This window comes from Stegostoma tigrinum, chromosome 9 (genome assembly GCF_030684315.1).
Source record: "Stegostoma tigrinum isolate sSteTig4 chromosome 9, sSteTig4.hap1, whole genome shotgun sequence".
NCBI classification, from domain to species: Eukaryota; Metazoa; Chordata; class Chondrichthyes; order Orectolobiformes; family Stegostomatidae; genus Stegostoma; species Stegostoma tigrinum.
This window is the reverse complement of record NC_081362.1, coordinates 71,917,659-71,929,695: the sequence shown is the minus strand read 5'-3', so window position 1 is coordinate 71,929,695 and position 12,037 is coordinate 71,917,659. Positions and strand designations below refer to the sequence as shown.

Genomic DNA, 12,037 nt, shown 5'->3' with positions numbered 1-12,037 from the left:
ATGCAACTTGGATGAAAATGCATGGGAGACCCTAATTCAGAAAAAACAGATATTGAGGAAATTCCATCTGAAAGGGCACAATTCTTTAAATACATACAGTTGCAAAAGTAAGAATAGAAAAGGAACCAGAGAAAGGAATACCACTGATCTCAAGACCAGGGACCAATTCCATCTCCTGGAAAGACCCGCCAAGTGTGTGGGCAGAGATGCAGCTCAAGGTTCAGGCTCAACAGCCACACAAGACTGAATAGAAACCATGATCAATGACATGGAATTTCCTAGATAGATAATCATATGTGTCAGTGAGTGATTGTTGATGATGGTTTGCATTTGTATTTATAATTTGCATTCTTGTCAATTGCATTCTCTTACTGTTCTTTTACTTGCTTGCTCCTTGTCATCTCTTTCATTCTCCTCAGACTTTGAAAAAGAATGCCCTACACTCAGAATGGTTAATACAATTGGTTGCTGGGCAAGGTCTGAAAGTTAAACCAAAAGAACTATAGATGCTTTAAATCAGGAAAAGTTGCTAGAAAAGCTCAGCAGGTCTGGCACCACCTGTGAAGAAAAATCAGTGTTAACATTCTGGGTCCGGAAGGTGAGGAAGGGTCACCAGGCGCAAAATGTTGACTCTGATTTTCTTCACAGATGCTGCCAGACCTGTTAAGGTCTGAAATATGTCTTTTGCTTGGTTGACTTTGACCCTCACTGATGTGTTTGCATTCATGTATTTTTTTAACACTATTTTTTGCTACCAGTGTTGTGGCGTTGTGCAGTCTTGTTGGTCACCTGTGTCTTCCCCCAAGGCCTAGCTTTTGGATCTAGATCTCCTACACATGTGCCCAATACCCTTGGTGCCATACATTTTTACAAATATCAAGAAAAGCTGGGTCCTTTTTGGATAGGTGCAACAAACCACATCTGTCACAGGGTTTGTAATCTTGGTGTACTTTGCTGACCATAGCAATTGTGTTCATCGTTCTTAAAGCATGTATATGTTGGCAGCCTGCCACCTCAGCTTCAACTGGGGTTCATCCTCAAGTAATATGTCAATGGTTGGCACTTTATCCTTCCTAATGCTTTAATTGTTATGACAATGACAACTATGTCAAATGAGCCTCTCTGAAAGTTCCTCTTCAGAGGAGTCACACTTCAGCCCTTTACTGCAGCATCCTGTACCAAATAGTCAATAGATTCTTGAGGCTCCTGTCTGTATAATGTCTGGAGTTTGCTAACCCAGAAGTTAATTCTTACCTTGAACTAGTCTTCAAGAAAATCCAGATTGGTTTTAGACCTTTGTTATCTTCAACTGAAAGACCGGATGTGCTAATTGTGCAAAACTCACCTTGCTAAGTGAAAGTAAGACTTTGAGAGGTTGTTTCTCAAAACCATTTAGCACTTCATTGTAATAGAACTGCATTTGTTGTCTGAACAATTTAATTCTGCAAGGCTGTCACTGGATGTCCAATCCAGAATGAGGTTTCTTCTCCCCATGATTGTTCCATAGAAATGTTGGTTGTAATACCTTCAGCTGTGGGTTACTAACTTGAAGTAAAAATTGCTCAAAAATGTACTTCAGCCCTTTTATCTATTTTCTTAATGAAGTCAATCCTAGGAATTTCTTGTGACTTCAAAGGAACTTGCATTCTAACCAAACCACTGGCTGTGTTTTCTTGGTGGCCAGTGTCCAATTTACAGATCTGTGCAGCAATTGTTACCCACAGGAACTCATGCTGCCTCAGGGTGAGGAACCTCACCAGTGGTCAAAAGTTTATGCTGTCCAATGCCATTTGCAATTAGTTTTTCAAATATTGGAATCCTTTATAGACAGACACAGCTGAAACTATGATGTGAGTTTATTGCCACAGGGTATTTTACCTGATGCAGTAATGCTTATGCTATCTCCCATTACTTAAGACATTGAGCATTCATACTAAGATACTGAAGAATTCAACAGGCATTTATTACATTGATTACGTAGAAACATTACACTCCTCAAGCGTACAAGTATCTGTGCTACGATTAAGCTGCTGGGTTAGAAGACAGGAGCATGCTCCAGTCAACTTTCTTGCTTCAATTGATCGGAGATCAGCTGGCGTATGAGGTTTTTTTTCAAACACCCTCAGGTCACATGCTATAATATCATGATATCATGAGCATGTCTCTTAAAGACATTATGACAAACTGATCTATGAAATCTAACCCGACGATCATGAAAGGAAAAGATGAGGCATTTTGAAGGCTGAAAAAGTCTTGTTGGTACTAAAGGTACTAAGTCTAATGAGTCTGCACCAACTCAATCTTGGGCTTAGTGGGTATTCAATAACAACAAAACCACCTATTATTTGGCTTAACATTGCTGAATCTATCAACTAAGGCTTTTTCGGAAGTTTTTTTGTGATAAATGATATGTGATCAGAGATGATGTAGATCGTAGGATGTTATTTGAAGCAGTAGCAAAGATGTGTAAGATAGTAACAGTGTAATATGGGCTCGTTCATTCAACTAGTTATTAACTCTCTTGTGGTCTTAATACTATGAAAGAAACAAAACCGATGAAATAAATTCTTGATCCAAATAAAACTGGGAATTAGGTTGCATGATACAATTTGTTTTAGGAACACTTCATCAGATTAGAAAATAATTGCAAAAAAAAGACATTTTCCCAACATACTGGCCCCAATTTGTCCTGCAAGCAGAGGTGGGTAAGAATTTTGGTTCACAAACTCAAAATTCAGGATATTCTCATAATAGTGTGGACACTGGATTCACAACATCCAATGTTTAGCCCCCAATTTGGATCCCTACCTAGAGTCAGCTTGACTTTCATGGTTCACTGGCTTTTCCAGGCTTGGCTGCCTATTAGTCAGGGGTACTCCAGTACTGACCAAGCTTATGTATGGAACCTCCTGTTGCATTCAAGAGAGAAAGTGGATGGGGTTATCCAATGCATGTAAGAAGGTAAGTTCCTGCTCCTTCTGGAGTGATACGAAGGTATTTTTTCTCAAAGTTTTTCTCATCAACTTTTACCTTCCAGGTTTCCCAAGGCATGGGAAATCCAGCCAGCTGGGGATTATACCCAGGGCAGAGGTAAAACAGGAGGACAGCAACCTCATAGTAACATTTAATTCAACAGCCCACATTTTCAAAGGAGAATGGTTGCTTTTAGTCTTGCATCTGTTAAATCTGGGATTGAGTGAGTTTAGAATGACAAGGTGCAGATCTGGATGAACACAGCAGGCCAGGCAGCATCAGAGGAGCAGGAAAGCTGACATTTTGGGTCTGGACCCATCTTTAGAAATGGGGGAGGGGAAGGGAACTCTGAAATAAATAGAGAGAGGGGGAGGCGATGGTAGAAGGTGGATAGAGGAGCAGATAGGTGGAGAGACGATGGACAGGTCAATGGGGTGAGGATGGAGCCAGTAGAGGTGAGTGTAGGTAGGGAGTTGGGATGGGGGTTGGTCAGTGAGGGAGAGAGGGGCAGGTAGGTGAGACAGAAGACAGGCAGGTGAAGGAGGTGGGGATGAGCTGGGCTGGTCTTGGGATGAGGTCGGGGGCAGGGAGATTTTGAAGCTTGTAAAGTCCACATTGATCTCATTGGGCTGTAGGGCTCCCAAGCAAAATATGAAGTGCTGTTCCTGCAGCCTTCGGGTGGCATCATGCTGCACGGGAGGAAGCCGAGGATGCACATGTCATCCAAGGAAGGGGAGGGGCAGTTGAAATGGTTCGCAACTGGGAGGTGTAGTCATTCATCACGAACCAAGAGTAGGTGCTCCACAAAGCGGTCTCCAAGCTTCCGCTTGGTTTCCCCGATATAGAGGAGACCACAACAGGTTTTCTTGAGGCCTAGGATGGGGGCGATGGGGGGGTGGGGAAGTGTAGAACTTCCTGCGGTTGCAGGGAAAAGTGCCAGAGGTGGTTGGGCTAGTACGGAGTGCGGAGTGGACAAGGGAGTCACGGAGAGAGCAGTCTCTCCAGAAGGCAGATAAGGATGGGGAGGGAAATATATCCTTGGTAGTGGCGTCAGATTGCTCGTGGCAGAAGTGGCGGAGGATGATGTGTTCAATCCGGATGTTGCTGGGTTGGTACGTGAAGTTGAGGGGAATTCTGTCTTTGTTGTTACTGTGGGGAGGGGGTGTGAGGGCTGAGTTGTGGAAAATGCAAGAGATGTGGTCAAGGGCGTTTTCAACCACTGTGGAGGGGAAATTATGGTCCTTGAAAAACAAGGACATCTGGGATGTGTGGGAATGGAATACCTTATCTTGGGAGCAGATGCAGCATAGGCGAAGGAATTGGGAATAGGGGATGGCATTTTTGCAGGAAGGTGGGTGAGAGGAGATGTATTCTAGGTAGCTGTGGGAGTCGGTGGGCTTGAAATAGATATCAGTTTCCAGGTGGTTGCCAGAGATGGAAACAGAGGGGTCCAGGAAGGAGAGAGAGGTATCAGAGATGGTCCAGTTGAACTTAAGGGTGGAAAGTGGTAGTAAAGTGGATGAACTGTTCAAGCTCGTCATGGGAGCACGAGGCGACGCCAATACAGTCATTGATGTAACGGAGGAAGAGGTGAGGGATGGGCCCAGTGTAGGTGCGCAAGAGGGATTGTTCCACGTATCTACAAAGTGGCAGGCAGAGCTTGGGCCCATGCAGGTACCCATGGCCACCCCCTTTGTCTGTAGGAAGTGGGAGGAATTGAAAGAGATGTTGTTAAGCATAAGTTCAGCTAAGCAGATGAGGGTGTCGGGGGAGGGGGATTGGTTGGGCCTGCAGGAGGGGAAGAAGCGGAGGGGTTTTAGGCCATCTACATGGGGAATGCAAGTATATAGGGACTAGATGTCCATGGTGAAGATGAGGTGTTGAGAACCAGGGAATCGGAAGTTTTGGAGAAGGTGGAGGGCCTGGATGGTGCCACGGACGTGGGTGGAGAGTTCCTGGACCAGGGTGGGGGAGAAAATGGAGTCGAGATAAGTGGAGATAAGTTTGGTGGGGCAGGGGCAGGCAGAGATAAAGGTTCAACCGGGGTAGTCGGGTTTATGGATTCTGGGAAGGACGTTGAAACAGGTGTTGCGGGGTTGGGGAATGATGAGGTTGGAGGCTGTGGGAGGCCACCAGAGGTGATGTTTTGGTGGTCGGGGGTGGGGTCATGATCAAGGGAGCTAAATTAAGATCCCAAATGGAAATCAAATTTTTGTAGCTTGTACAAAACATTAGGCTCCTGATATCTGAAGCGCAAATTGGTTATGAAAGATTGTAAACTACATGACTCTAAATAAAATTAGATTTGAAATCAATTTCAAAAAGCTGCTACAGATGCCCAATAATACGAAGAACGATACTCAAAACTAAGCAGGAGAACAGCTTCAGAACAGTAAAATAAAACAAAGAATTGCAGATACAGAATATCAGATTGAAGGGAAAACATTAACTCCGCTTTGATTTCACAGATGCTGCCAGATCTCTCAAATTTCTCCAGCCATTCCAGTTTTTATTTCAGCTTTGAGCTATTCCGATTTGACAAAGATTTCTGAATATATAAACACAATTTAAAATGTAGATGAAAATTTAAAATGTAGGCATAAAACCCTTAGTGAAATGAAAATGTTTTACAAAATGTCCATTTTGAGATGTGTGCGCACTGGATCTAGGGAGAGCATCATTTGAAGTAGGGTGAGTTTAGGGAAACATTACCATTTGCACCATTAAAATGAAACTACACTCAAAGCTGTAAACTTTTACAGTGAGCACATTCTGTAAAATGAAAACCTGTCAATTAGCTCTATTTTTCTTACACCAAACTGATCATACCCACATTCTGCTTACTATTATCACATCTTCTGCTGTAGTGTTCATGTTCCTGTACATCTGTTTGAATTCATCGCACTCTACTTCACAATCACTAACGAAAATTAATTTTCAATAGATGCCTCATGTTATTCTGACTACTGTATGATTCAGGTGTTTAATTTTTTTCCAACTTGTGCATAATTTGCATCTAAACTTGAGAGGTTGAGTCAACTGATATACACTACTCATGTTCCTATTCAAAAATAACATTAATTGCTTACTTCTGACAGCATTTCATACTGTTTCCTTCTCCCCATAGTTATGCTCAAGAGATCATACAAGGCAGAGGCATTCTGGAAGCTGATGTTGCGGTCTTCTCTCTGGTCTGGTGCACGACTTATTACTCCATCTCGATTTACCTGAACAATTGTTTCAAAAAGAAATTTTTAAGAAGATGCAGAAGTACAAATTGTCACTTTTTTTATTGAAGGCACAAGCCAAAGGGTTAAGACCTACACTGCAGGACACCACAATGCTTGAAACAACAGCTGAGGAAAATCAATGCTGATTGAATGATACTAAAGAAAAGATCACTTTTTTGTAGATTTGAGATCCTCAAGTCGTGTTGCAGGGCTGGAAAATTCAAAATTCAGCTCAAATCATTTTGTTATGGACTCTGTGATCCACAAAGTTCTTTGTCACCTGATTTCAATAAAATTGGCAAATGGAGGGAAATCTATATTTTAGCCAGATAATAACTTAAGCTATTTGACTATTATTATGTGAACTTGCTGAATATCAACTCTAGACAATACTCGACAGGAGCAACTTCGTCTTAGGATCAGGAAAATCATTTTCAACTCCAAACTATTCATTTTAAACAATCTCACTGCAAAATTTGCAATTTGTCATTTCAAATTGTGGTTGCGCTTGGAATAGCACTTTGAACTTTGTAACAATAGGGCATGTTAGAGATCTGTGTGTGCAATCAAGCAACAAGTATATTGCAAAACAATCTCACATTGTTCTCTACCATTTGTGTGAAGGCTGAATTTGCTTGGCAGTCAGGCAGACTTCACTTTTTTGCAGGGTGGGGTTCACGGGGTGCAGTCTGGCTCTTAAAGTAGCTTTGTCACAAATGAACTTAGGGAGACACTCCACGGCACTCAGAATGGCTGATTAGAAAGGGTCATCCCTAGGGCCTACAGGGAGCCCACAAGCTTTTACTGCGCAGTCTCCCCACATAATAGTAGTAAGAGAATGTCCAACATCTGCCTCTCTAGACTTTTTAAGTGGCACCCTACCAAGAATTCCTTACTGCTGCTTGAGCTGCTTTGGACAGGCAAATGTAAGCACAATAGATTGTAAACAGATCACATAATTACACAGTAATATGAGACAAAAAGTTGCATCACATGGAAAATTATAACAGCAATTGTTGTAAATACAAGTTTCATAACAGTGAGGGAATCCAAAACTAGTGGGCAGATGTTTAAGTTGAAACAGAAAGATTTAAAAGGGGCCTATGGGGTGACTTTTTCAAGCAGAGGGTGCTGCGCGGATGGAAATATCTGCCAGAGGAAGTGGTGGAGGCTGATATAATTACAACATTTAAAAGGCATCTATATGGGTATATGAATAGGAAGGGTTTAGAGGGATATGGGCCAAATACTGACAAATCGTACCAGATTTATTTAGGAAATCTATTTGGCATGGATGAGTTGGACTGAAGGGTCTGTTTCCATGTCATACAGCTCTGTGACTCTATACAAAATCTACTGCAGGACCTGTAAGATATTCTTTGTTTCTTAGTGTACAAAATGTATCAGTCAATAAATCCAAAGCCCTTTAGGGTTTTCAAGCAACAAGGATAGATTTAGTAGTAAACAGATATTCCTTGAGGGATGTTCAAAAGGGCCTCATTGATACAACTGAGGGTGCAATGAAAAAATTAAGGGTGAAATCATCTCTGAACTAAGGGTGAAATCATCGCTGTGCACTCTAAGTAATATGATTGTAAACCTGTTCTTCAGAATCTATGATATCCTTACAAGTACTTCACTGGAGAAATGTGATCTCCTTGTAAAAACTGTAACAAACTGTTTTGAAATACAGTATTTACAGAATTCCACCATTAGGGCAATATTTATTGGAGATGACAGAGTCTTGCCCTCTAGCTGGAGAGCTAGCAAGAGTTCTCATTACCAGTTGTAGGGAAGTTCCATCAAATTAAGTACCAGTCAGGCATTTGAAAGGCAGGTGACAGGCACTTGCTATGCTGTGGAGTGAAGCTAAGAAGTCATATTTACCATTAAACCAACCCAAATTGACCATCAACAGCAATTCATATCTGCACTTCTGAAACCACTTTAAAGGTAACTAGCAAGATCCTCTGCACGAGGAAGGGTCTGGTGCTGACAATGGTATTGGCATCACACTGATTACTTCTACAAACACTCAAACCACCATTAAGAAATTGCACTAAAAACTTGGGCACAAAGTGGATTAGATGGCAAATGAAAGCACAAGAATGCAAATTGGTACTGCACAAGAGTGACAAAATTGAGAGGAAGATACTGTAAGGGGAGATGAGAAAAGGGACGCAGAGACCAGGAACAAGTAAGGTGCAAAACTAAATGTTTGAGAGGCAGGAAAAGCACAAGACAGGAGGCATTTATGCGGTTTTGCCTCCCTGGAAATCATGCTCTGCTATTTCCAAAGTCATCACAAAATTTAAAGACTTTATAAAAAGTACTCAAGACTCCCCAGTTGATCAGGTTGACAGAAAGCACTGACCAGGTTTTCTTACTCCGTAAGAATTACTATCTTTTACAGATAAACAGTTATGAGTCGCTGACAAATAACTCTACTAGTTAAAACTCTAACTTCTTTATAAAACTCCACCAAAACAAACATATACACAGACAGACCAGAGGGAAAGACTAAGAAGGCAGTTCAATGGTCCCTGTCCACATAATTCATTTAGATCATCCTTTTGGTTTGTTAGAAGTTGATCTTCCTTCTCCAGGTATTTTCACATGCTTCAGAGAATACATAGTGACTGGCTCCATTCATAAAGTCTCTTATTTATTTGTTAAATGCCCTGCAGCTTACAGCAATTGATGTGGGGAAATAAACTGACTTTCTACAGGCTTGAAAAGGACAGCTCCTTGTTTTCAAATGTCCAATGGCTTCTGAACATTATTCCCAGCCACAAGCTATTCAGCTGCCTGGGTGCCAATCACAGTTGTTGGCAGGCAGAATTCCTTTGTCATTAGCAACTGGTTACAATCCACAGACCAATCAACTACTTGCTCTCCAGTGAATCACCCTTCGTAAATACCCCTTTCCTTTACCCTTGCCCCAGCTCGTCTGTAGTAAACTTCCCTACTGCTTGAAGCAATAGCTGTGTAAATAGCACATTCAAGGATCCATTAACTTGCTTTTTAAAAGTGCAACAGGTCTTTCCACAATCATTTTTATCACAGTCCTTCGCCCATTTCAATCCAAATTAGAAAATTAAAATGATACTGTCTTTACAATGCAAAAGAATGTAACTGAGCAAAACAAAGTGAACAAAGATGGAGTGGAAATGACCATTTCACTGACTTTAAAAGGTCCCTGTATTTGACCATCAAAATATCATATCAAAGAATACCTAGCCTTCTTTTCTTGCAACTATCATGATTTCAAGTTGCTGCAATTCATCCCTCATTTATGTTAACATGCTGTCATTGGATGCCTTGGCCAAAAGGCTACAAGGTGGTTTAATATCCCATCTTTCAGGCTAAACTGCTAAAAACAGGGTGAGCTTGTTATGGTTGCAAAGAGACTGACTTCTTGCTCCAACTACCAGAAGGGTATTCAGTATTGTTGAGCAATCTGGTCTTTGTCTTGAAAGCAAAACAATTTGGCAAAATGTAAAGCTAATATCAAACATTTGACATAAATCTTTCTGAATCAACCTGTTCAAAGATGTTATACATCTCTAGAACAGCTGAGACGTGAACCTGGGACTTCTAGTCCAGAGGTAGGGAGACTAACTCTGCATCACTAGGGCCCGCCAACATATGAGATACCATATATCAGCAAATTTGCAACGTACACTATCGGTCTAATACTGCTGACAGTGGCAAATCTAAATTAGACCTCAGCTGAAGCAGTGTTTCCAATTTCAGGAATCACACTGAGGAAGAATCTGAAGCGTTTGAAAAGATGCTGAGCAGTTTTACTAGAAAGATACTTCTGCTTTTGTTGTATCTGTATCGCAGACTAACATCCAAATTCTGCCAATTTTAGCAATGTGGTAACAACCAGATATCACATCGTTCTCCCCTGAATTACCCTTCATTATCCTCTGCCTCAGCTCATCTGTACTAAGCCCCCCTACTGGTTGAAGAAACAGTAGTGTAAACAGCACTTACAATGAGGGCTTGGTAACTTGCTTTTTAAAATGTGCTGACAAAGGAGTTCTGCCTGCCAACAAATGTGACTGGCACCCTGGAAGTTGAACAGCTTGTAGGTATGAATGTCTGTTCAGAAACCATTGGACAATTGAAAGTAAGGTAATGTTTTGTGATGTCAACTGAGAGATAAATGTTGCCATGACATGAAGGGTAACTCTCCTGTTCTTCCCCGAAATAGATCTTTAACTTCCACCTCAGTCCAGTGCTCCTGTAGCAACACACTGGAACATCAGTCTGGATTTTTATGCATTTAAACACAATATCTTCTGTTTCAGAGGGGAGTGTTATCAGCTGAGCCACTATTAACATTGATTCTAGGGATGATTGATTTCAGCTTTAAACATTGCTAAAAAGAGGCAAGAAATTGAAGCTTTGTTTGCACTCAAAGCCAGGGTATAAGAAACAGACTTGAACAAAGGGGCATCACTATATAAAGATCTGAGATATCATTTATCAGCGAGTCATCTAACAAGCTGAAGTCCTGAAAGCAAGCCTAGCAGACCTGGCACATGCATATTGTGGAACATCTAACAACTGATTTTTATCTGCCATACAAGTAGCTGGCAGTGGCACATAATCTAAAGGCAAACCCCAACATACATATATAGAAACTTGACAAAGGATCTTTGCACTCAATGACGGTTTCAAGATTTTCTTTTATCAAGTCGTGGAACATGGTCATGGCTGGCTGACCAGCATGTATTGCCCATCCCTACTTGCCCTTGAGGTGGTGAGCTGTTGAACCACTGCAGTCCACATACTGTAAGTGGACCCACAAGGCCCTCAAAGAGAATTCCAAGAATTTGACCCAGCTAGTAAAAGAAATAGTGATATATAAGACAGACGGGTGAGTGGCTTAGAGGGAAACTTGAAGGCAGTGGTGTTCCCATGTATCTGCTGCCCTTTTTAGTTTACTCACTAACAGTCCAGCAGTTACGTCCTTTACAACTAGGCTACCTTCATCAGCAGTGATGCCACTATGCCACTCTTCATGACAGACATTAAATTACATCACCCAGAGTACATTTCAAAGCATGTTCAATGCTTCCTCCAAGTAGTGTTCAACATAGAGGAGTATTAATCCATCAGCCAAATGAAGGGAGTGCATAATCAGTAGGACGTCTCTTTGCCGATGTTTGATCTGACGGTATAGGGCTTCATGAACTCTGGAGCCTGTGTTCAGGGCTCGCAAGGCTATTCCTTGCTGACTGAATGCCACTCTGCTACCACCTGTGGGATCCGAGACATTGTTTGCATCTTTGGAGGATCAACAAGGCCATGCTCGCAGTTGTCTTTTCCAGAGCCTAGACGGATGCTAGTCTGGTCAATCCAGTTTTGTTCCTTTCTTTAGACTTATAGAACCTATGTGGCTTGCTAGGCCATTTCAGAGGACAGACAAGAGTCAACCATATTGCTCTGAGTCTGGAGTCACATGGAGACAAAGCTAGACCTGAATAACTTCAGCTAGTCTGGTGTTTTTATGACAATTCGGTCAGTGAGAACACCACTATGCAACCACCAACCCTAGCAGCTACCTTTTCGATTTTCCCTTCCCCTTCCAACTTTTAATTGTTTTTCCCCTACTCTGTTTGACCCATTCTGGGATAGAATTCCACAAATACCTTGAATCCTCCATATTTCATTTATTAGTGATACAAAAATCTATTGAGCCACTGAAGGCTATTCAATCATGATCAAGATAGGAGGCATCACAGCCAATGGTCAATCTTTTCCATGACCCCAATATTCACAAAACTTCCAGGAGCAGCAAAGTGATAGCGACAAATGAT

The 12,037-nt window shown here is 41.6% G+C and overlaps 1 protein-coding gene across 3 annotated transcripts in view; it reads right to left on the bottom strand.

Annotated features, from left to right (window-relative positions):
- The window catches only part of LOC125455231 (tetratricopeptide repeat protein 7A-like), a 314,850-nt gene that overhangs the window by 235,407 nt on the left and 67,406 nt on the right, over positions 1-12,037 (bottom strand). For all 3 annotated transcript variants that reach the window (XM_059648618.1, XM_059648619.1, XM_059648620.1), the window contains one exon: positions 6,063-6,200. In XM_059648618.1, coding sequence (XP_059504601.1) covers positions 6,063-6,200 — 138 coding nt within the window. The remainder of the gene's footprint in view (positions 1-6,062; positions 6,201-12,037) is intronic.